The sequence below is a fragment of the Talpa europaea genome, assembly GCF_964194135.1.
Source record: "Talpa europaea genome assembly, chromosome: 12".
NCBI lineage: Eukaryota > Metazoa > Chordata > Mammalia > Eulipotyphla > Talpidae > Talpa > Talpa europaea.
The window spans coordinates 30,871,481-30,898,157 of record NC_140079.1 but is presented as its reverse complement, the minus strand read 5'-3'; the positions used below and the strand labels follow the sequence as shown (position 1 = coordinate 30,898,157).

At 42.3% G+C, this 26,677-nt stretch overlaps 1 protein-coding gene across 4 annotated transcripts in view; it reads left to right on the top strand.

Moving 5' to 3' along the window:
* The window catches only part of OPCML (opioid binding protein/cell adhesion molecule like), a gene marked incomplete at both ends in the record, with an annotated part of 1,073,109 nt that overhangs the window by 822,708 nt on the left and 223,724 nt on the right, over positions 1-26,677 (top strand). For all 4 annotated transcript variants that reach the window (XM_084251353.1, XM_084251352.1, XM_084251351.1 and 1 more), the window contains one exon: positions 17,544-17,776. In XM_084251353.1, the coding sequence (XP_084107479.1) occupies positions 17,544-17,776 (233 nt within the window). The remainder of the gene's footprint in view (positions 1-17,543; positions 17,777-26,677) is intronic.

The following is a 26,677-nucleotide window of genomic DNA, read 5'->3' as shown; positions in this document are numbered from 1 at the left end:
CTTGGCTGGAACTGGAGAACCCAGATTGCCCAGAGTCCAGAGAGTCCAGAGAGCTTTTGTGAAGTTCATTTTGTGACTCTTGTTCCCCGAGGGAATCTCTCTGGACCCTTCATGGCCCAAGGAAAGAGTTGTTTTTTGTTTTGATTTTTTTTAACCTACCTTCTATTGAATTTTTTAATAGTTTGCATAATCTATATAAAATAAGCCACTCTTCTGGGAAAGATGATTGGCTTATTAAAAATATATAATGCATATTTTTAAACTGCTGGAGTTGGCATTGTACAGGAGAAGAGCTTATAAGAATGGAGAAATGGGGCCTCTCTGGTGGCCCAGGCGGTCAAGCACCACTCTGTGAAGCTGTCCACAGCCTCTGCAGCATGAGTTCGATCCCGGCCGGCTGGGGAAATATCCACCTTGTGGGGCAGACCTCTCCTGTATCGCCCACTGATCCCCTCAGCAGTGTATTTCAGTCAGTCTGCCTGTTCTGCTCCCCACTTTCTCTGATGAATCCTCTCACTTTCCTGCACATCTGGCCTGTACCCTGGTTCTTGTGTGAATAAGTACATTAAAAAAAAAGGGTAGAGAAATAATAGTATCACTCCCCAGCCCTCGTCCTCCCTCTATTCCTACCCTTCTCTCTCATTAGGGGGGGGTTTGCTTTTCAAAGCTCATAATAAGGTTGCATTCAGATGTGTGGCCTGTTCAGCTTGGCATGAGATGAATCAAGCAAACTCATTGTTCATAAAGTCACAGTCACTTAACTACACACAATCTCTACTTAACAGTTTAGACAACATGGTCTGAGGAATGGGATTCAAAGATTACCTCTTTGAAGTAGATAACCTATTTCATGTTCTAAACTTTATAACTGGCATATGCATACATTTGAAAATGAGCACTAAGAGAAAGTCTAAATTATTATAGGGTTTGGGATAGCATGGTTCTTTAGTTTTATCTAGGTACAAAATTATGTTGGCAAACACGTGTTGACTACTTACTGTGCTCTCCATAGTCTGTGATTTTTAAAATGCTGTTTCCATTGAGAAAACTGATGTTCTTGAAGGGTCAAGAGTTTAGCAAGTTAAAGGCTTGTCATTTGGACTGAAACCCCTATACCTCTTACTAAAATATTTCTCTCTTAACTAGTACGTTGCACAAAAATCCCAGAGATAGGATAAAAGCGAATCAATTCTCAGCATACTTTTTGGTTTTATAAATAAATCAGTCTTCTAGCAGTTTCTGTTATGCTTCACCTGAAGCCCAAAGGGGAGGGGTTTGTTTATGCACAATTCTGGAGAAAGAAGAATGACCTTGAGGTTTGCCTGTCTTTGGGATCCCATGATCCCTTACATTATATGTAGGACGGTATTTGCAGGGAACTCTGTGGGCTGTAATTTCTGCTGTGCCAGAGTCTTAGCTCCCACGGTGCTCATGCTAGGAGCCTGTGGCTGACTTGTTCCATTCTTCAAAAAGATATCAAGCTCCCCAGACTCTCTGCTTTTAATTTAAAATTTTAATTTATACTTTTCCGTGGATGATACTAAGACAGACATGGCCGTGAGTAAATATGTCAGGATAATCTATTGAATGGAATTAAAATGGTGTGTGCTGGGGAAACATTTTAATTTCATCTTGCTCACTTTTGCCAGCTGTAATGAACAAATCGTGAGTCTGAGTCTTAAAACTGTTTGGGTCGTGGAGAAAGGGACAGCAGAGTGGGAGCCAGGTGACAGATAAATCACATGGATTGTGCTGGGTGGCTTCTTATGGCATCCCTGACTAGCCACAGGGCAGCTTCTGGAACAGCTGCACAAGACAAGTAGGCAGGTGGGAGAGTGAGCACCCCCCTTTGCCTTTTACAGCTCCCAGTGGAATTCCACATGGCTGGTGAGGACCAGAAGGGCAAGAAATATTGGGCTGGATGATGGGAAAGGGGAGACTTTTATCTTTCTTATCTTAAAATGCACTGTTCTTTTTTTCTGAAAGACTCGTTGCTTTTGAAATGGCTTCACCTTATGTTGTAGCACAACTGTCTCAGATGAAGTCACAGAGGAAGAAGGTGAAATAATGGAGGTTTCCCAAAGCCCCGTGGTGATTCCAAGTATAAGACAACCAGCCCCCAGCAGTGTGCCCAGTGCACTGTCCTGTGCAGGGACCCTTTGCCTAGATCTGTGCTTATCCTTCATCCACCCTAAGATGCACCTTACTGCTCCTTCTAGAAAACTGCCTTGCCAGCTAACAGTGTCTCCTGGTGTCAGGACCCACACCTTTGAACTAGTAGTCACTTTTACTTAGTGTCCTCCATGCTCTGTGCAGTCAGTGTGTCTCTTTAAGGATAGGAAATTCCATACATTCAACCACAATCCTATCCCCATTCTCTCTCCCTCAACCCCTTCGGCACTGACACAGTTTGCATTGATTTCAGTAATGTCTCAGCCTGCTCTAGAGTGCAATGGATTGCATCTCTGGTTCTTCTTGACCAAGTGTTGTCCTATTCCTAGCATGCAGCTGCCCAGGAGAAAGCCACCCCCTCATCAGCCACTGGTGCCGATGGGCCAGCTGAATTCTCTTTCAGGTGTGCACAATTGTATTGATTGATCTCTCAATTATGTATTTTTAGAAATACAGCATTTTACCAACCACTGGTCATCAATCTAGGAACCAGCCCATCAACTACTGTGTCAACACACTGTGAATGAGGCCTGATAAAAATACAAAGTTAAAGTTGTCTGTGTGGCTTCAGCTGAGAAAATAAACCTCCGAGGGAAATGAAATCCCATTTCAGAACTCTAGATAGGTCAAGTACAGAATACTTCTAAAGAATGAAAAAAAAATCAGAAAAGAAATCATATTAGAAGGGAAAGAATGTATAGGTACAGCGCTGGATGAATTTGCTAGTGATACAGAAAATGTAAATCTCATGTTATTTCTGATCTATTAGCTGACAGAATAATTTGTCTTGAAACTGGGCTCAAACAACCCTAAATCAAATTCAATTCTTTACAGATTTGAAATACAGAAAGAGAAGCCTTCAGAACTCCTTGGCTAATGATAAGTAAATGGATTCAGAATCACTTGGTGAACAAATAACAGAGATTGAATTATATTTTTGCAAATGAAGGAAGAGTTCTCTGTTAGTAATAAAACAGTCTCTGTTCAAAGCATATTTACTATTTGCCAGGTACAATTATGACTCTTGTATGTGTGTTAATTCATTCAGCCTCACAGTAATACTGAACTAAATATGTTCATCCTACTTGATCGAGGGGGACATGGAGGGCTGGGAGGTTAATTAAATGTCTGTTCGAGGTTCACCTATCAGAAGTAGCAAACCCTGGGGCCTCCCTGGTGACACAGGGGTTAAAGTCTCAGCGCTATCACCCCTATGACCTGAGTTTGATACCCAGGCAGGGAGCTAACCAACATATGGTGCTGCAGACCTCTCCTGTCTCGGCTGCTACCCCCTTCAGCAGTGTATTTCAGTAGATATGCCTGTTCTGCTCCCCACTCTGCCTCTGGTGAATGCTTTCACTCTCCCATACCTCTGGCGTATACACCATTTCTAGTATGCATAAATAAATAAAAAAAATCTTTAAAAAAAAGAAAATAAAGCAGCAAAACCCTTCTCTGTGCCAAGGCCCTCTCCTTCATCCCACCGTATACTATCTCTCTAGAGCTTGATTTACATATACCATTGAAGCTCAAGAAGCACTCTGGACTTCCATCATCATTGTGTGGCTGCCATATTTCCCTACTGTCCATCCAGTACAGTCTCTTCTATTCTAGCTCATTTGCTCAAGGACCTCATTAAGACTTCCAGTGTCAGCAGCCTTTCTCTGTATCCGTCAGTCCCTCCAATCTTCATTTCTCCTTATACTCGATTATTTTCATTTCCTTTATTTTTATATTTTATTTTATTTTTTTTATAAAGGCATGCTTTATTTATTTGTTTGTTTGTTTGTTTTGTTTATACATGCACTGGGTACAGTCAGAAGTGCGGGAGGGTGAGAGAATTCACCAAGCCAGAGAGGGGAGCAGAGCAGGCAGAAGGACCGAAGTATACTGCTGAGGGGAGCAGCGGGCGGCAAGAGAGGTCTGCGTGCCATGCGGGACCCTCCTCTGGTGGCCGGGGTGCAGCCGGGGATCGAACCGGTGCTGCAGAGGCTGCAGGCAGCTTCGCAACCCACCGCTCAACCGCTGCGCCACCGGGGAGGCCCTATTTTTATATTTTATTTTGAAGCATTTTAGTCATAAAGTTGCAAAAAACAGAACTGAACTCCCATCTGCCCATTACCCAGCATTCAGAAATGTTAAGTAAGCATAGTGCAATTATCAAAAATAGAAACTAAGATTGATGGGATACTATAAATTAAGCTACAGACTTGTATTCAAATTTTGCCAGTTTTTCCACTGCTGTCCTTGTCCTGCTCCAGGATCTAATCCAGGATTCTACATTACATTGAGTTATATTTCCCAAGTCTTTTATAATCAATGGTAGTACTTCAGTTTTCATTGTCTTTCATGACCTTGAGATTTGTGGAGTACTGGTTATCCATTTTGTAGAATGTTTCTCCATGTGGGCTTCTTTGATTCCTCTTGATTATATTTTTGGTAAGATAATTGTCTAGTGGCGATGATAACCTTGATCACTCAGTGCAGCTGGTATGTGCTGGGTTTTTCACTTTATAATTAAGACATATATTGAGACTGTGCAGATATCCTGTTCTTCTCAAACTTTCATCAATTAATTTTGGCATCCAACAGTGGATCTTGCCTATAACAACTAGTTAAGTTGCTGTGGGAAAAACTGTAGGGAGACCTGTAATTCCTTCCTTCTTTCTTTCCTCCCTGCCTCCTTGTTTGAACTCATGAATATTTATTTTATTCTTTAGGTGATCCAAAGCTGTCATTTATTTTATTTTTTTAAGACAGATTTTTTTAAAGATTTATTTATTTATTTATTTATTTATTTATTTATTTATACAAGAATTGGGGTACAGGCCAGATGTGCAGGAGGGTGAGAAAATTCACCAAAGACAGAGCGGGGAGCAGAACAGGCAGATTGACGAAATACACTGCTGAGGGGAGCAGCGGGTGAGACAGGAGAGGTCTGCCATGCCATGTGGGACCCTCGCCAGTCAGCCAGGATGGAACCGGCACTGCAGAGGCTGCATACAGCTTCACAGCATGACACTCAACTGCCTGCACCACCAGGGGAGGCCCCTATCATTTATTTTATTGAGTAAAATAAGTTGAAGATGCTAGAAGTAATCTCTTTCTAAGCACTAAGCACATTCAGTGCCTAGATCTTGGTTCCTAAATACCATTTCCCAATAGAAGCAACTAGGGATACCTCGAGAAGTAGTAGATTGCAGGGCTGGGAAGGGGAATACAAGAGCCTGGATCATCTTATAGTGCCAGAAGAAAGGCAGGAATATCTTAAAAAAAAAAAAAAAAAAAACATGGGATGTGTCTAAAGGATGTAGAAATCAAACAGAAAGAATTTCTGATGTCCAGAGTTGGAACAATTTTAAGTTTAGTATCTGCTTCTTGGGCATCCCCTGGTGGCACAGGCAGTTGAGCGCCGTGCTATGAAGCTGTCTGCAGCCTCTGCAGTGCAGGTTTGATTTCGGCCAGCCAGCGAGGGTCCCACATGGCGAGGCAGACCTCTCCTGTATTGCCCACTGCTTCCCTCAGCAGTGTATTTCGTCAGCCTACCTGTTCTGTTCCCCGCTCTGTCTCTGGGGAATCCTCTCACCCTCCCGCGCATCTGGCCTGTACCCTGGTTCTTGTATAAAATAAATAAATAAATCTTTAAAAATATATATCTGCTTCTTGCTCATCTGGCATATTCCAACACTGTTTGCACCCAACCAACCATATTCTCCCCTGTGGGAGAGCAACTGAGCTGTGCTGGAGAAGGTCCTCAAAACTGGTAGAGTATTGCCCCTGTGAGTCCTTGACCATCAACTACAAATGGGACTTCAACACTGCAAATGAATCCTAATATAGTTCCCCAGGAATGTGGCTCTCACTTTCTGCAATAGTTATTTCACTTTTCCTGTATCTGTGTTCTCCTCTCTCCTACTCTCCTGTTATCCTTCAATTGGTAATTTTGCTCTCTGCTTTGGAGAAAATAGAAACCATGACTCCCTAACCTCCTTGCTTCCTATAGCCAGATTCACAAACATCTACGTTTCCATTAATTGTTTCTTCTCTCGTGATATAATATCTCTTGTTATATATAATGTAGACTGTCTTTCCTTTTTGTGCTTGAAGTTTCATACTTTTTTCACCTTTACTGCAATTTCTCTCTATGTATTATCGCCATTCTCCTTCGTCATCACTTGATCCCTTTCAACAAGCTCAGTTTCATCAATAGATATACTGCAATGTCAGAAGGTTGGTCCTTATTCACTACTGTATCTCTAGTGCCCAAAAGCAGGCTGCTTCAAGTGTTCATAGCATATCCACCTAATTATAGAGTTTGTTCAAAATATAGAATTTTGGTTCCCACCCAGACCTAGTAAATTAATGTGATGCACAGGTAATATGTGAGTATGTAAAAATTTTAGATGCTTTACTTCTCTTGTAAGTATTCAGAAAACATTTATAAAATGAATAAATAATTCCCCAAGTGTCTCCAATCTTAAACAGAAAGCCTTTGAAGAACCCAAAGTCTTTCTAGCTCCCTTTTCCCTTCCACTCTTGTTGCTAACATTGTTGAAAGTGTTGGCTATAGATATTGTCATTACCACTTCACTCCCCATTTACTCCTTCTCACCTTCCTTCACTTCTCACCTTCCTTGGCCCATTCTTTAAGTTATAGGCCCTCTTGTCATAGGACTATTCTCCCCTATTTACAGGGATCAATCATTCCTTTGGTGGCTCTTTTGTCACTTGTCCTGTTCATTCTCCAAAGCAAATCCAGCATATTTTTATAAAAATCATAATTGGGATCATGGCATACCTCTACTTTCACTTGTTTGGGGGTTCCCCAAATACAATGCAGACTTTACTGTACATACATGTTCCTCTGACCTCATAGAATCCACACTTTGCCTTATCTATCTTGTATGGGTCACTCTGGCTTCTATTCTGTTCATCTCCTGAGTCTACTTTTGTCCCAGGGCCTGCACACCTGTCTTCTGCTATATCTAAAATACCATCTGCACCCCACACCTGTGCCTGGTATTCTAGCTCAGTTTTTAACAGTAGATTAATTGTCACATCTTCAGAAAAGTCTGTCTCTAGACTGTGTATGTGAGTAAGGCTTCCCACGACATCCCCTGTACATGACTGTCCTGTGGTCAGCTCAGTTCACTTTGTAGTTACAAAGGCAACCACAGATATACTGGGGGGTTGTTGATTGCATGATGCTGCCACACATCTGAAAGTACCAGGAGGGCAGAGTCAGCTATTTTCTGCTCAATATCTTGTCTTTAGCCTGGCACTGAGTAGGTACTTAAAGAGTATTTGTTAAACAAATGGGTGAATTTATAGTTTTTGTTCTTTATGTGAATGGAACAGGACATCATTTTAATATTCTTGTATTCTGTTATTCACCTAAGATCATAATTTTTTTTTAAGATTTATTTATTTATTTTATACAAGAACTTGGGTATAGGCCAGATACGTGGGAGGGTAAGAGAATTCACCAGAGACAGAGCAGGGAACAGAACAGGCAGACTGATGAAATACACTGCTGAGGGGAGCAGCGGGCAAGACAGGAGAGGTCTACCTCACCATGTGGGACCCTCGCCAGCCGGCTGGGAATGAACTGGTGCTGCAGGCTGCAGACAGCTTCACAGCTCAGCGCTCAATCGCCTGCGCCACCAGGGGAGGCCCAGATCATAAGATTCTTGAAAGCAGGCACTATCTCTTAGGATGCTTCGGTTGCTATTTTTATCTTGGATTTGCCTCTGTCTCCTGGGGAAACTAATAAAGTTACCTTTTCAACATATACATCCTGTGAATGTACAGTGACTTGAGCTCTGGGAAGAAGTCAGCTTAATGACACATTTTGTTCAGAGAGTTTTCTCTCTCCCTTCTGCCTATAGTTTCTTTTCATAATTGTGTTCAGCTATGCTGTGCTTTACCTTCCATGCCCATGATGGGAAATCTCCTCTCTTCTCCCACAGCCATGCAGTTGAACCCTTCTGTGGTTGTAAAAGTTTCCCATCTCTTTGTATAGTCATCTTGCTGCATAAATCACTCCCTTCCTTTTCTTTCATGGTCAAATGTTCTGTGCTGAGTTGTCTTCACCCAACTGCCTCCCTGGGGTGTCGAGGTATGTGTAGTGCTCTCCACCTGAAGGTAGAGGCCCATGTGCTGGTGGGGACAGGAAGTTCCTGTTGCCCACTTCGGGATGCAGTGAGCACTGTTCTGATGGCCTCATCCATCATCGGTCATGGCTGAAGCCACAGCACATCATCATCCTGACGCTGATTTTCTGCTTCAAGTGACACCATTTCAGGATAACCCGCACCTTCCTGGATTTGTTTCAAGTGCTCTATTTCCTCCAGGGCCATCCTCCAGTGTGCATTTGTATGTGTTCTCTCCTTCCCAGATAACACTCTTCCCCTACTTACACACGAACTGTGTTACTGTGTTACTGAGTGTTACTGTGACTCCCCACTCCAGTCACCTGAGGTGTGGCTCCACCTGCAGCTACAAACTACCCCCACAGTCATGTGTCCACAGTCTTCAGTGTTGTCTGCGGCACTACTCAAAAGTCCTGGGCCTGAGCCGTGTCTGAGAAGCTCTCAACCTCCCTTCTTTCCCCTCTGTATGGTAAATAAAGTATCAGGCTTTTCTGCCCTCCCACCATTAGGACTGATAATGGATCCCTGCAATCCTGAATGCATGCCTGATGGTGGGCACCAGGAGTAGGATGTGGGCATAGGTAGGTGGGTTCACCTGGGCTGAGAGACTGAGCTTATATGGGTGGCGTCCTGGATGCCACTAGAGCAAACAGAGCAAAGGGAGCTGTAGGTTAAGGTAAAAGTATCAGGCTTTTCTGCCCTTCCACCATTAGGATAGATGAGGGAACCCTGTGGTCCTGAATGCATGCCTGATGGCGGGCACCTGAAGTGGGTACACCTGGGCTGAGAGACTGAGTTTATAAGGGTGCAATCACAGGGACGCCAGCAGAAGCCAAGAACGAGCAGAAGCAGAACGAGAAGCAGAAGAGAAGCCAAGAGAAGAAGAAAAGAAGCAGAGAGAACGCCAGAGAGCCCAGATAGAGTGAGGATTTGCTGGGGGCTGGGAGGCCTGCCAGCCTCCCGGCCCCCCAGCACCCCTGCCTGCCATATGCCTGGTAAATCTAAATAAAAGACCTGCAGAAGCCACTGAGGACTCTGACTCCTCCTTTGCCCAGTCTGCTGGATCAGAAAACCTGCTCAGTGGCCTGTCCTGCCTCTACAGGAGCAGAGAGCAGAACAGAACCCCCAGCAGAGAAGCAGAGGCCACGAAAATGCCGGAGAACCCAAAAAGAGTGAAGACTCGCTGGGGGCTGTGAGGTCTGCCAGCCTCCTGGCCCCCTAGCACCTCTGCCTGCCATGTATCTGGTAAATCCCAATAAAAACCTGCAAAAGCCACTGAGGGGTCCAAGACTCTCTCCTTCACCCATCTGCCTGATCATAGAAAACCTGCTCTGTGCCCTTCCTGCTGCTATACCCTTCCTTGGCTCTATACACTCCTCTCCAACCTCTTAGCAAATATTAGCTAGAGCAGTGTTACTACTCTCGTTGAATTTTTGACTCTCCAAATCATATAGTTTTCTTTTACATAATTTAGGGTCCTTGTTGCTGCTCTAGAGATGGCTGTATTTGTAACTCAGGAAATAACTGAGTAGTTAAAGCTTCCCAGGAGAACAGCTTTGTGCAATTTAGAATACCTTGGGAACTGATCTAAAAATATTTCATTTCACTTGCCTGCTTTCCTCTCCTTTAGAAAATTCATTTATTATTGGCCTTTCAATTCACTAAAGCAGACTCTTCCTCCTATTTTGCAGCTGGCATTATTAATACATTTTGCTACATGGGAGGTTCTTAGCTAGATTCAATTAACTCTCAATTTATGGGAAAAGGGCAAATCACAAAACAAAAGTAAAAGAAGAAAAAACTAATTTTGAGGATGAACCTAAAAGGAAATTTAAAGAAATGTATCTCGGGGCTTTAATATTTAACTCCATCATGTTTCTCAGCATTCCTAAATTAGAGACTTTCTAGAAGGCAAGAGTCCCTAATGGGATGGGGCAGAGACAAGTCTCTCAGGAATTCCCAGTGGGAAATTTATTGTTTTAATTTTATATACATAAAACCCTAAAACTAGGTATAAATGCCTTAACCTTATACTTTTATATGATTCTCTAAATTACAAAGTATACACATATATGATCACTAAAATGAAAAAACAACAGCAATTGCATGATACATGATATTTATTACAATCAATTTCCAAGTTTCAGTGATTACATGGTACTGAGAATACACGTTTGTCATCAGCGTGTGCTGTGTGACTACTAAGTTCTTCCACGTCAGTTCATACCACCTTTTGGGGCCTGAGTTTCCACAGCAGATCCTGGCTTTCCTTGGTAGAAATGTGTCCCTGCCACACTAAGTTCCTGTTGCAGTTCTCTCTTTCATCTGAGGCAATGAGACAGGTACTCTTTGATGCTATTGTGATAATAGACTTCTAGATTTTTAAATCTAATTGTGGTCAAACCACAACCAGAATGTGCACACATTCTGTTTTTCCAGAGTATTTATAAAAATGAAAGCACTAAATTTAAAAATGCAAAAAGAGAACCCACAGATGGGGTGTGTGTATGAAAGAGATAAACTCACACTCACTCCTACATATCTTACATATCTCTCCAGTTCACCTTATGTGGGTTCTTCTTTTAAAAAACATATAACAATGTGGAAGGTTAAGGTGTTCAGAATGTTGGTCTGATACATTAATTTATTATAGAATGATTGCTGCCACAGCTTAACCATCATGTCACATGATTACCATTTTTCGTGGCAAGAACATTTAAGATCTATCCTCTTCACAACTTTCAGTATATCACACAGTGTCACTAGCTATCATCTTAAGTGGGTTCTTTTGATGCCAGTTTGGAAACCATTCCTTACATCTTTTTATCATTGCAATTATGCATCAATTACCTAATAGATGTCAGGTGGATTGTGGGTGGTGGTGGTGTGAGAATAAGAAGACCACTGACATTCCTATGAGTGTGGCATTTGTAGGTATAACAAATGTCTACAGCAATCCAGTAGTGTCAATTACATGAAGAAGTCTAAGATCTTTGACACTAACATTGCATTACAAAAAGAGTGGAGCTTTAGAGTGATTAGTGCATATTAGAGTTTAAACTCTACTTGCCACTTAAAGCAAAGAGGCATCCAATATATTTTAGGTATTATCCCAATAACTAGGGTGAAAAGATCAAGGCATTTTCTAGTTAACTTTAATTTCTAAAAATGTCCATTGTCAACTTTTTTGAACACTAATCTCGATGCAATTACCCATAGAGGAGAGATACCATTTGTGAGGCTGGTTTGGAAGGCTTGTTCTACAGCTACCCAGCTACCTGTGACCTTCTATGAATATAACCCAGGTGTGATTTTTTTAAGTGAGAAATAATTTCCAGATGTGTATCTTACTGCATTTTGATTTAAGAGAGTATACATGCCAAGGTCTAGCATGCAGAGAGGGAGACCCAATACATGAATAATATCTCAGACATGCCTCTAGTTGCAATGCACTGGGGACCTTCCTATTGTTCACCACTTAGCATCCTCTGAAACTAATATACTCATTTACTTCTCTATTCTCTCCATCCCAGTAAGATGTAGCTTCCAGGGATGTCACCTTCATTTGCTTGTTTTCTAGTATTCTGAGGTGCTGGAACCATATGTAGTACACATTAGACACTGTACGGTAAGGTGAAAGGTATCAGGCTTTTCTGCCTTCCAGCCATTAGGATAGATGACAGAACCCTGCAGTCCTGAATGCTTGCCTGATGGCAGGCACCTGGAGTAGGGTGTGGGCATAGGTAGATGGGATTCGACTGGGCTTTTAAGGGTGGCGTCAGAAGCGAGCAGCAGCAGAAGCCGAGAGAAGGCAGGAGAGCCCAGAGTGAAGACCTCCTGGGGGCTGGGAGGCCGGCCAGCCTACCGGCCCCCCAGTGCCCCTGCCTGCTGTGTACCTGGTAATCCCAGTAAAAACCTGCAAAACCACTGAGGACTCTGATTCCTCTTTTACCTGGTCTGCTGGATCATAGAAAATCTGCACTGTGTCCTTCCTGCCTTTACAGACACTCATTAAATTTCAGTCGAGTAAAGCAAGGCACTTTTCTATTTTGTATTTTCAGAGGCAAAATTAAAAAAAAAAAAAAACTTAAAGCTGGCCATCTAGATGTTTCAGGAAGACTATTGTTTGAGCTAAATTCCAACCATCCTTTTGTCTGATTTCTTTAAGACAGTGGTTCTCGGGGCCTCCTCGGTGGCACAGTGGGTTTAGCACAGCGCTATGAAGCTGTCTGCAGCCTCTGCAGCACAGGTTCCATTCCTGGCTAGCCAGGGAGATACCCACATGGCGCAGCAGCCCTCTCCTGTCACGGCCGCTGCTCCCCTCAGCAGTGCTTTCAATCTGTCTGCCTGTTCTGCTCTCCTCTCTGTCTCTGGTGAATCCTCTCACCTCTGACCTGTACCCCAGCTATTGTATAAATAAAATAAAAATAAAACTCTAAAAAAAAAAAAAAAGACAGTGGTTCTCAAAGAGGAACCTCAGAACAGAGCCTCCCATCATCTGGGAACTTGATAGAAATGCAAATACTCAGCCCCCTTCCCACCTGGGGAGCTAGAATCATCTCTAGATGATTCAGATGTGCACTACAGTTTGAAGACTAGTGCTTTAAGGCATGATGTTCCCCTAACTGCACCTCCTCCTCTGAAACAAAGCAAATCACCTGACCTCCTAGCGCCATGTTCCATATTCAATGGAATTGGAAATGATCTTTGCCCGCAAGATCTCTTTCCTCAATGTCTTTCAGATATTCTTTCTTCTTTCTTATTCTTATTTCCACTTCTGTCTTCACACATGACTAGAGGTGGTTTAAGAATGTTCAAGTCAATTAAAAATAGCTCTCCTGTTCTCCTAAGTTATTTTGTCTCTTATGAGGAAACTAAATATGCCCCATACATTTCAGGAAAACTGATTGAATATACCAGCCAACTCCTGCTGATGGTGCTTCTGGTGTCCTTAAGCTACCAGCACTTTCTTTTTTTGAGAAGTAGATCACATCTTTAACTTTAGCAAGAGAATGCTAGAGTCAGGCTGTCTGAATTTTAATTCCCTGCTCTGATAGTTCCTGTTAGGGACTTTAGGGGAGCCCTGAGCCACTCTGTGTCTGCTTCTTCACCTGTAAATCATGGACAATAATAGAGCATAGTTATGAGGATCAAATTACTTAATAAATGGACAATTCTTACCATTGTGCCAGGCGCACACTAAATACCATAGAATTTTAGACATTATCTATAGCTAATGAATGTTGTCTTATCAAGGACCAAGAATTAGGGTGAATTTGGAATGTCAGACTTTTTAATACCTGTGTTTTCAAGTTTCTTTACCTTCTTCATGGATTCCCCCTTACTGAACACCAAAATTCTCTTCCGCATGCTTCTTGTTTATGAGACTCCAGGACACAACCATAAATAACAGCAGGAAAGGAGCCAGGTTGGACGAACACCTGCACATATTGCTGAAGTCCTTTCCTTCTTCCCAGTATTCAGAGAAGAGTGTAAGAATCCTATTGTGGCAAGTAAAAAAAGCAAGAAGCATGGCAATTACACTTTCTTTGCAAGTGTAAGTGAGAAAAGTAGCTATTAACCACCAATGAATGATGATTCTTTCTGCCAAGTTTCTTTGTCACTTGCTAAGTGCTAAGGCTTAGGGATCAGGGATCCAGCTTTTCCCCACTCAGAGAGCTGGCTTTGATCCAGAACTCTTTCCCCTGGCACTCTAGGCCCACACATGAGGCACTGAAAAGAGTCAGGAAGGTGGGCTGTCACCCACCTGGGTTATGGATGTGTGGAACCTTCTGCTGGCCTATGACTGTGGGGGCAGAGCCCTGAGAGTGTATTGTGTCTCTGAAGGGTGCAGTTGAAAGAATGTGTTTCAAAGTTAGTCCTTGTTAGAGCCTGTGGTCATTTGAACGGTCTCCACACACTCCCCACTTACAGTTGTAGGTCTAAGACAAGGGTAAATATCGTTTTAAGAAAATACATTTCAAGAGCTCAAATTTTCTAGCATCAATCTTCCTGAGAAAGTACACAAGATTGGGTTGTAATTCTGATTTTCCTTTCTGTCTACTCTGTACATACAAATTGCCCAAGAGAGAGTTTTCCTTTCTTTCTTGGTCAATTTGACCACCTGCCCAGTAACAGACAGGGCATTGCTCTTGAAGGAGAGTCCCACAGAAGTGGAACAGAAAAGGCCTGCAGGCAGTGACACATTGCTTCATCAGTCATAAATTCAGAGAAAGCTGGCACCTTCTTTCTCTTGGAATTAGAACTTAAAGAAAGGAAAGCAATTTTGACAGAGGGTAGTGTGATGTGGCAATTAAACACTATCGGGCCTCCCCTGGTGGCGCAGTGGTTGAGCGCTGGGTTTTGAAGCTGCCTGAAGCCTCTGCAGCGCCAGTTCGGTCCCTGCCTGCAGGCGAGGGTCCCCAATGGCACGCAGACCCCTCCTGCCGTACCCGCTGCTCCCCTCAGCAGTGTATTTCGTCACTCTGCCTGTTCTGTTCCCCAATCTGGCTCTGGTGAATTCTCTCACCCTCCCACGCTTCTGACTGTACTCAGTGCTTGAACAAATAAATAAATAAATATTTTTTTAAAATAAAATAAAATAAACACTATTTTGATTTCCCCATCTGAGAGTTTTGGGCTAAACACGGTTCTTCTAAATAAAAGAGTAAAATCATCCTTACTCATTTAATTAGACCTGGTGAAACATTAGCAGTGTACTAGCCAAACATTAAGAATAGAATCAGTTTAATCCAGGGCTAGAAAACCCACTACAAGTCAGGTATTTTCCAATTCATCACTTTAAAATAAATGAAAAGATGAGCTAATTGAATTGTTGGTTGTGCTATTATAAAAATAATTTTTGAAGCTATAGTGTATGTGATTTTTGGCATATACCTTGGAAGGGGTTCAAAGAATTGATTGACATAGGTATATAAGATTTTTATTTCCATCTCCTTGCTTATGTGAACTAGGTTTCTTTTTTTTTTTTTTTAAGATTTATTTATTTACTTATACAAGCACTGGGTACAGTCAGAAATGCGGGAGGATGAGAGCATTCACCAGAGTCAGAGCGGGGAGCAGAACAGACAGACTGACGAAGTACAATGCTGAGGGGAGCAGTGGGCGGCAGGAGAGGTCTGCGCGCCATGTGGGACCCTCACCCGGTGGCCAGGGGTCGAACCGGCGCTGCAGAGTCTGTGGGCAGCTTCGCAGCCCAGCGATCAACCGCTGCACCACCGGGGAGGCACTGAACTAGGTTTCTTTCAATGCAAAAATAGAAATGGAATTGATCTTGAGCTTTATATCATACTAGCAGTAATGATATTTATCCATGGTATAAAAAAATGCCTCATCTATCCCATTAGGAGCTGTATTTCCAGTAAAAGTTTACTTTTTATATTTAATTATTACTTAACAGCATGTACAATCAATATATTTATGCTGTTTTATCAATATTATCCTTGTAATGATAACTCATTCTAAAAGAAAATATTACTTAGAACTATAGTCACAGAACATAAAATAAATTTCAATTTGTGTGTGCGTGTATATATGCATAAATATGAAAGCTGATCAATAAAATACTTTCAAGCATAAAATAGCATATTAGGATAAAATCCTGCAGAGCACATAGGCTGGAATCACAAGCTTAAGTTTTAAAAAGGAATGATGTACATCTTGTGATTGTCAAAGCAGAGTTTGTTCATGAATTTTGAAAATAGATGATCGTGAATCGCAAATCGCTATGGTATTTAAATTCTACTGAACATATATATGTAAAGGAATATTTTGACACTTTAATTTTAAAATATGAATATTCTCAAAAGACCAAAAATATGTTATTTACAACTCTAACTGAAATCTTTAAAAAAATATGTTCACTTAAAATGATTTAAGTGGTTCCATAACTGATAGGTAATTTGCACCTTGTCACCCAGGTATGTGTGGTCTCAGCATCTGAAAGAAGACGGCTTTCACTCTGTCCCTGGTTACCCCCAATATCCAGGCTTTCTCATTTCTGGACCTATATAATTGGGGCTTCACCATCAGGAGTTATTCAAACAGGGATTTAGTCTTTATAAAAAATCAGTCATGAATTAGTTACAATGGAAAGACAAGAATGAGTTATCAGATTTATTCCCTAAGAAATGCTTTTGAAGGTGGGAGCAGGGAGGGTCCATTAGAACTATTACCTTCAGAAGGGAAATGGAAAGTTGCTGTAAAGGCAAAATCTGTACAGCAAGCTTGGGCCCTAGGCTGTAGAGGAAGCCATGTGACTTCAGTTTTTCTCTCTAGTAATGGCACATCTGTCAAGGTGGGCCAAAAAAAAAACAAAAAACACTTGATGGTACCTGACCTCCAGGGCCCAGGGGTGAAGGCCATTAGGTAGATGTCTTGCCCTTGACAAGAAGACATGGCCAACGTGCTCTTTCTCCGGATAGGGAAAGGAGTGGGAGAGGTGGCAGAAGCTCTGCCTGACTATTTTCTTCTCCCCTTTCTTGAAATGTCATGAGTTCCCCATGACGTCCTTAAAATTCTCTGGCTTGTAAAAATAAATTCAAATGATCCATGTTATAAACTGTAGTTTGCAGACTTTGGGTAGATTAGGGGTACAGGGAGATTATCAGCACGAGGGAAGTCTGAAGGTAAATATGTTCAATTTTTCACTACCAACAAGTTAAGTATTTGCTCCATGGATTATCTGTGACCTATTTGAAATACAGATCCACTTTCTCTCCCCTGTGCCCCCAGGCCACTGCTCCCGCAAGATGGTAAATGTGCTCAAGAAATATAAACTAATTTTCATATAAGCCTAGGGGGAAAATAGAACGGAAAGCAAATATACAGCAAAGTTATTCATGTAACATGTACTGAAATCAAATAGAAATGATTTTGCATCATGGTTCTTCTGGATGATTCAGACCACTGTCCCCCTATATTTGAAACTTTGCATCTATAATTAATTGTTTCCCTTTAGCACTGGATTATATTGTTTCATTACTCTTCCAAATACAACAACCACATTTATAATATAATCTCCCAACACTCTCTTCTTCCCTCCTACCCTTCTTCAATGTCCCTCTCCTTCTTTCTTCCTCCTTCCCCTTCCCTGCCGACCTCTCTCCTCACTGCCTCCCCCCTTCTCTCCCTTTCCTCCTCTTTAACCTCTCCTCTCCCTGCCCCTCCCTCCCTCCTCTTTCCTGTCCTCCCTCACAGGTGTACCATAGATGATCGGGTCACCCGGGTAGCCTGGTTGAACCGCAGCACCATCCTCTACGCCGGGAATGACAAGTGGTCCATAGACCCACGTGTGATCATCCTGGTCAACACCCCAACCCAGTACAGCATCATGATCCAGAACGTGGACGTGTACGACGAGGGCCCGTACACCTGCTCCGTGCAGACAGACAACCACCCCAAGACCTCAAGGGTGCATCTCATAGTGCAAGGTGAGTGACAGCTGGACTGGGAGGCTGGCATTCCTGTCAGTGATGAAGCAAAGCAGCATCCTGTAAAACCCAAGAGACTAAGGTATCCTGGTTCTACCCCTGCTGGATTCTTGACTAAGGACTGAGTAGCTTCGCAGTGTCTCAAGTTTACCTGTGACCCTCTGGTCTCATGATTGAGTTGTTTGGTATTTGCTGCTTGAATTCTCTTATGTTACTTATCACACTGGAGATTAGACAAGAAATATTCCCAAATAGACCACAAGACCATCTTATTCTCTGTGTCTTTTAGTATCCTTCAGAGGCTGTTTTTCATAAAAAGTGGTTTGTAATATTGATGTGTAAGTCCTGGAACTTGTGACCATTTTGCATAGTTGATGGCTGTGCGTGGGCGGGAAGTGGCTCTGAGTGCTGTTCAGCAGGTCCACCTCAGCTTCATGGCTGTGGTTATGCCTCACTCTTAACCCCACAATGGAGCCCAGATCAATAACATTATCAGTCAAAATGATATCGCCAAGTCTATGTTGGAACTAAGTCTATATAATTAAAAAAGGGAGAGATTTATGATATCTTAAGGCCTCATACATGGAGCCCCTGTGTGTGATGTAGCCCCTGTGTGTGATGTAGCCTTTGGTACTGCCTTTTACCAGATCCCATCCGCAGCCACTTTGATGCCTGTGTTTTCAGTCTGTGAATTGTTTATGGCATCCTTGCTCAACGAACATGGATTTCCTCACTCCTGCCTTTCTAAACTTAAGGTTTTGTTATTTTCAGTGGGTCACCTGGAGAGTTTGTGGCAGGCTTAGTGTCTATTTGGGCTTCAGCCATTGTACAGTTCAGGAGTGATGTTCTTGTGGCTAGAACATTCTTCCTTGCTAGCACAACACCACAGTCCCTGCTCTATGGGTCATTTAATTTTTTATTTTAATTTTGGGAGTTACATTTTTGCTCTTCCATAGTGCATATGTTCTAATCACTCTCCACCAAAGCACCTCCAACAATACCACCTGTGCCTCCCTTCCCTCTCCTACTCCCCACCCCCGTGTGCCCTCTGGTAACCATTATCTTCTTTCACTGAGTTCAAGAATTTGTGTTCATATTAGTGTATGATTTTTAGATATTTATATTCTGACTATGAATTAAACCAACCTATATCTGTCTTTCACTTTTTGACTTACTTCATTTAACATAATCACCTCGAGGTCTACCTATTTTGTCTCTGTGGGTCATTTGAAATGACCCATGCAGACCCAGAGGTCTGTCAGCTGCATCTTCCTCTCTCCAGCAGTTCTGAGCCGCCATATTGTTTACAGACTTGCCTCAGTGTATCCTCCCAGCCTTTCTCGTGCTTTAAACACCCACATCAGTCTGCCATGCAACAGATGTCTATATTTTCTGCTGTTTCCGTTCTCCATACATGTGCTGCCCAGGGGTATGGCTTGGTGACGATCACTGGTTTGGAGCTACAAGATGGTCTGCCATCTGGAGAGAGAGGCAACTGTCACATCAGATGCTTCTCCTTAGAGGGCAGTGGAGACCCTTGGGAGATCAGTCATCTGAGAGGAGCTGGACTGTCTGTTCAAAGTATGTTGGGAGACATAAAACAAGGGAGCGTGAGTTCTCACTACCCTCCTACCACCTGGGCTGCGTTCCAGTGGAGCTGAAATTCACAACGTTGGAAGTGACGCCTCCGTGGCACCCCAGTGGCCTTGACAGCAAAGTTATCTTCAAATTCGGGAAATGCAGCACTGAAATGAAAAAGAACTGTCAGGCACTGCACAGAAACAGACTTAAACAGAACAAGGCTATCACCTTTCAGGAAAGAAGACAGATTGTGTACGCAAGTGGAAGTCAGTACAGACCATGAAGAGTGAGCAGTGCCGGCCCTGGGACAAGTGCTCTTCACAGGCGTGGCGTGTGCCCTGTACTGCCCATGGGGGCAGTGGGGTTTCCCTGTGGACCTACAGTTTTGGGTCAGGAAGGGTCTGAGAACAAGGGAGAGGCAGAGCCCCAGACTCCAGAGGTCAGTTCCTCATCATTGCCACATTCAAGGCCAAGTGACTCTTATAGTTTGGGCATCTGAGGTGCCCTGTGAAGTCCAAATTCCAGCCGTCAGGGAGGTCAGAAGAGTTAGCAGAGAGACGCCTCTTAGACACTTAGCAGATGCGTCTTTGCATTTACCGAGGGCTGGAAGAAGCTTGGGGAGCTGCATCTCTTCTGTCTTGGTTAGCAGTGTGTGTGTGTGGGGGGGGAGGGGATAGTGAGGGAAACATGTTCCTTCTTTGGAATCCAGTTGAATTTGTGGTGTGTGGAAGCAGAGACCCTGGCACTCAATGAGAAAGAAGCACAGGAGTCCTCCTTCTTCCCAGCAGTATCGGCTTTTGTCCAGTCTATAGATTAATTTTTCAGACTTAGTGTTAGTTCAGGTTAGATAAAGATAATGAAAGTTTCCTAATCCTCTTAAAGAAGATTTATCTGACTGAGTAGAAAGCTTTTGGAATACAATAAGGCATGTATAAAACTGAGGCCTAATCTTGCCTTTAATTTCAAACTGCTGATGGGTATTGATTTTGCAATGAGAAAAACTGAAAAATTTCCGAACTGCAAGTTGTCTGTTAAAAAAAATAGTGTTTATTTATCTTCTGTCCATTTGAAAACATTAGAAACCATTAGAATTTCTTACCTCTGCCATGAAATTGCCATTAGCTGAAGGGAAGGCAATCCCACGGGGTCCCCACTTTGTTGTTCCTGGCTTCTGCAGCATGAGGGCCTGCGAGATACCCTTCCACTCACGTCCGAGCCTGGCCTTTACTGTTTGATAAGGTGGCCTTGGCCACATGTTTGAGAGAATTAATTCCAACTCCTTCTCTTGGAGCAAAGAAGCTGCCTTCATTAAAATACTATCTGGGCCTCCCTGGTGGCTTAAGGGTTTAAGATGTAGCCTATAAAGCAATCCACAGCCACTGCAGCACAAGTTCGATCCCTGGCCAGGGAGGTGACACACATGTCACAGCATACCTTTCTTGTCTCTCTTGTTGCTCCCCTCAGCAGTGCATTTCAGTAGATCTGCCTGTTCTGCTCCCTACTCTGTCTCTGGTGAATCCTCTCACCCCCCCCCGTACCCCAGTTAGTGTATGCATAAATATATAAAAATATTTAAAAATAAATAAATAAAATAAAATACTATCTCTGATACCTAGATACATCTTAGCCACCTCGGGGATCATTTCTAGGCACCACGTGAGTGTGTGACAGTGTAACTCAGACTTTACATCTAGTTAAGCAAACCCAGAACAAGGGCAGGAGTCGGCAAGGGGTCAGGTAAATCAGGTTAGCAAATCATCCTGTGTGGGATGGGTGATGTGAAGAGAAACTGGACACATGAGGACATGCAAAATGTTACTCTTCCTGAAAAGGTGTAACAGGAGTGAGAGGTAGTTCTTAGAGAACATTCCTCCAAGAGATATTGTCCAAGGGAAAAATGAGGGAATTCATCCTTATGCTTCAAAAGATGAAAAATTAGGGGCCTCCCTGTTGGCTCGAGGGCCTAAGTGTCAGCGCTATGAAGCAATCTGCAGCTACTACAGCACGAGTTCGATCCCTGGCCAGGGAGCTACCCACATGGTGCAGCAGACCTCTCCTGACTCGCCCACTGCTCCCCTCAGCAGTGTATTTCAGTCAGTCCGCTTATTCTGCTCCTCACTCTGTCTCTGGTGAATCCTCTCACGCCCCACACTTCTGGCCTATATCCCAGTTCTTGTATGCATATATAAATAATTTTTTTAAAAAAAGATGAAAAATTAAAAGACATTGCCCACAATCCTGAATTTGGGGAAATATTGAAATGTTTGCCTTGTTAGTAATTATGGAGCTAGGATTCTGGGCCTCCAGGAAAGGAAAGCGTTTGGCTTGCAGGGTACAGGGGTAAAGACACCACAAGCATTGCTCAGATATTATAGAACGAAGGAGCAGGTGTAACTTAAAACTCAAAGGAATATTTTTGAAATTCTTCATGAATATTAGCATGAGAGTAGGTAAGTTTTCTGAGATTAACTATTCCTGGAGAACAGCAGGAGCTATCATTTATTTATATCTCTCCCCAGCACACAACACACTGTCTGGGGCATACCACTCAGCATTAGCAAATGTTTGTAAAATGAACAAAGAACAGATTGATGCAGCAATGACATGGCACTCCAAGGTAGCAATCACAAAGCCCTTCAGCAGGTAAGGCTGGGAATGAGGCGGACACTGTCCAGAGGACTTGGAGTGGACAGAAATTGGGAACAGTTCCCTGGAGGCATCTTCCGTGTGACAAGTTAAGTGATGTGTTATCAGAGGAAGAACATGAATTTGTGCATTTATTTAGTAATTTACAGCATCGTCACAATTTTGGTCTCATTTAACCCTCACAACAAGCCCTGGGAGGCTGCAGAGCAGTGACTGCTGGCTCCATTTTGCAAATTAGATAACTGCAGCTCATGGAGGTGAAGAGAACAGCCAGGGACCCCTGTGAGTAAGTAGCAGAACTGGGTCTTAAACCTTGGTCGTATGATGCCAAGATCAGTGTTTTCCAGCATGCTCCATCACCTCCTCTGCTAACCTCGTCTAAAATTATTTTCCTGGTCTAGATCCAAGGGAATTTTTTCAATATTCCTTTTATTTTCCTTCATTTTTTTTCCTACTACTGATATTATGTTGCACCAACATTGAAGGCAAAGCTCAAGAAAGAAAATTAGCAGTAAAGGTAGGATGCTAAACCAAATGTTGAAGGGATACAGAGAGAGGCAAAAAAGAAGATAATTAATTTACTTGTAGCTCGTCCCTCCAGGGATACACATTTTAAATGTTACCTCTATATCCTATGTAAATATTAAAATCTTGGCCCCCATGGTGAATCCAGACCCTGTTGCCATTCTAATAGTCATGAACTCCTTGGCATCTTGCCCTACCTGGATATTCTTGTGCTACAGTAGCTGGCATTGTCAGAGGTAGATGGGCAGTGATACCTGGTGAATCTTTGCTCCTTGTGTGGTCATATTCTCTACCTGCCCTCTTGGTTCAGAACCCACCAGATATTCCAGGGACAGAGCTCCTCTTGCTAAGCCCAATTTTTTTCCCAAAGGACTAGAAATGATGAATTATGTTAATTTCTCACATCCCGGATTCCACAGCAAGTGATGCTATTTCTGTATTTGCAAAAGACCTGGCATCTTTGAGTCTGGAGTCAGCTCAGGTGAGAATTGTTACCTGCAGTTTGCTTTAGCAGTCACATCTGCCCAGCAGAAAATTCCTGGATTCAGCCCACCTCTGCATTGTACACATTAAGTAGAAACCTTATCTCACTTGATCCTTAGCCAGTCCTACAAAGTCTACACCATATGCACATCACACATATAAGGAAACTGAGATTTAGAAAGAGGAAAAGCTTGCCCAAAGATGATAGAACTACCAGATACTTTTAATTCCCTTCTCTAGAATTGTCCCTAGTAAAGGAACTATCAGAATACGAATGGTTAAACCACTTCACATGCATTATCTCCTTTGATCATTTTCCACAAAAGCATTGGTAGGCAGAATAGAAAGTCACCCCATTTTAAGATAAGAAATTGAGATTCAGAGAGTTGGAAGTGATTTGTCCAAGTTACACCAGCTAGACATGGCAAAACACCACTACCTAAAGCCAGGTGTTTTTATTCTAGATCCAGTATTTTGTTCACACACCAGATTGCTAAGTTATAGCTAAATAAAAGGTAAATGTTACTGTTTGTGAGAAAAGTAGAACATTTCTGAAGTGCTTCAGAGTAGGGTGGTTACTGAGGATACAAGTATTTGAGTGGAGTGAGCAAGGCTGAAGCTGGGGTCGGGACAGAGTCAGGGCCTGGGGCACGTACAGGGCCAGGGCAGTTACAGGTCAGGGCACAGGCTAAAGTGTTTTCCACGGGGTGATGGCACCAACTTGCCTACATTTCACACATTTTCCAGGGACTTAACTATTTCAACTTTTCCTTTGTAACTAACCTCTCTCTCTTTTTTTGTTTTTTGCTATTTTTCCCTTTTCTCCCAAATTTTGCACTTTTAAATTAACATGTGTATTTGTAGGCCTAAAGAAAAGCAGACAGTCTGTCTGAAATTAATTTATTCAACTCTATTTTAAATTATAATCACACTTTCTCTTCACTTAGGCAGGTGGGAAAGAGCAAAGAAGGTGCCTCAAAATCTCACTCCCAGAGCCTGCACTCTGCTCCTGATGTCCAAATTGTGTCTTTGGGGCGTTTCCTACCTTTTTATCCTACAGTGAAGAATATAATTCAGTGTCATTGATTTTCTTTAGGTACACACACGCATACTTTAATTCTATGTATATTGTGATTTTTGCATTTTAAAATAGGATTTTGGAAAGGATCTCTAAGCCTCAAATTTGTGTGTGCAAGCAAAGCAGACTGGCTCCACATACAAAATAAGTGTTAGAACTTCTCTGGCCATCATTTCTTTGGTTTTGAAATAGAAGGATTTACTAATGGTAAAGATCCTATTGTAGTTATTATATTTTATAATTCTTTAATATATTTTCTCTGGAGAATTGTGTTTAGCTAGGGTCTCTGTACAATCCATGTATTTTCTATTAACTGTTGGGTCAATCACAAGATTCACTTTTATTCTTTCTTATTAGTGTTTTTCATCAGCGCCTTTAGCTTGGAGGTGCTCTTGTTCACAGTACAGTGTGCAGGTGACTCTGAACTTGGCTCGTTCAAATTGGCAATGTTCCCTTTTTGTTTGGGGAGTAGAAAAGAAAGACCCTCTCCATCTCTGCTCCATGAGACATTTATATCTCCATGACCCATATAAAACTGCATTATATTTACTAACGGTCTTCATTTGAATGTTGAGTAGGGGCCTCCCCGGTGGCTCAGCGGGTTAAGCGTAGCACTGTGAAGCTGTCCGCAGCCTCTGCAATGCAGGTTCAATTCCTGGCCGGCAGGGAGATACCCACATGGCACAGCGGACCTCTCCTGCCTTGCCTGCTTCTCCTCTCAGCAGTGTCTTCATCCTGTCTGCTTGTTCTGTTCCCCACTCTATCTCTGGTGAATTCTCTCACCCTCCTGTGCCTCTGGCCTATACCCCAGTTCTTGTATAAATAAATATTTAAAAAAATGAAATAAATGTTGAGTAAACTAAGAAGTCAGTGGTAACTTAGAAGGATCAAAATGAAGCAATTGCCCTCAGAATGCACTGTGCACCCAATAAGGAAAATGTCTCACTACTGGCTCTTGCTGGCTCCCTCAAGTTCGTACTGGTTCCTGGGGTTGGAATGAGGCCTCTGTCTCACTCTCCATGCAAAGGTCTCACTCTTCTCTCAGCTTGTGTCACTCAGCTATTATCTCAATTGGACACCTCTCGAGGCTAGAAGAGAATTGGTGTTCATTTCCACTGAATCTCCTGGGTTCCCACACCTTTCATGATGCCATGTAGAGTTGGTGACAGTACAGTCTCAAACACAGAGTATTTCTTCCATTGTTGTGAGAATATGTGACTTTGTTCTGGTCTACACTGATTGGGGTCAGAATGGGGGGATTGCAATTGTATGGGGAATATAAAAATAAAATTTATTAATTAAAAAAAAAAGATCACACACACACACACATACTCACACATATACACTCACCTGCATTTTCTCATACCCAAGCATGCAGCTTTTGCAGGTTTAATAAACTATTTCTTTTTTAAAATTTATTAATGTATTTATTTTACATCATTCTTCATTTTTGTACTTTGTATGATTTCTCATCTCGGCTTTGGTCCCCATGAAATTCCCACCACCTAATTCACCAGTGTACCATCACTGTAGTCCCTTGTGCTCATCCCACCTCTGTTTTGATCCTATTTCCTTCTCTACCCCTGCAGAATGTCTCTGGTTTATAGATGCCTGTTAATTTTGATTTTTACTTTATCATAATTATTTTTTTTTCCTGATCCCTTATTTGGATCCTCTACATTACTACTATAAGTGAAACCATCCAATATTTTTCTTTTTCTTTCTGGCTTATTTCACTGAGAATGATCCCTTCCAGCTCTATCCATGTTGCTGTGAATGACATGAGTTTAATAACTATTTCTTTTGTGGCCCCAGGAGTTCCTTCTCATCTTCCATTAAATATATAGGTTTATCTGCCTACTAGAAAAGTGCGGAAGCAGGTATATGTAATTACTCTTGTGATACTTAAAATCTTTTAATTATCAGAAAGGGAAGAGTTGGGATTTTCCAAAAGTGAGACCAAAGCAAAGGTTTTCATTGGATGAACCCACAGCCACAGTGGTTTGACCCTGAATGCTTTTCAACCCCATTGAAGAGTCCTGGTTTTGAGAGTGTGTGGTCTTGTTTTGAGGCAAATTCTTCCATGTGATCCAAGAATGTGCTTCCCATCTTAGAACCTGACTTGGTGATACACTGTAGTCAGAAAGCAAGGTAGCAGGGCCTGTGGCTATCACCTGCTTTATTTGCAATAGACTTAAATCAACAGAACAGTCATAAAGTGCTCTCAGAATCATCACCAATGTAGACATGGAGGAGCAAATGAAATGCCTGTTATGTTGTCGATTTGCATGGTGATCTCAGCTTATTTCCTGAGTCTAGCCTATCAGTAGCATAAGTAAATAAATTCTGTATTGTGAAATTGAAGAGCAATAGAAGTGAAGTAAAATCATCACAAGGGAAGCAGTCAAGTATCTGCTTCCTTTTAAATGATTTTTTTTTTCCTTTTAAATGATTCTTAACCATGGCCATCATGCCCTGAGTACCTAATATAGCAATCATATTATAGAACCTGCCCAAATCTATTTTCCCATAACCCCAGAAAGTGGGACACATTTTCCCAGTTTTTGTGAATGAGGAAACTGAGGCTC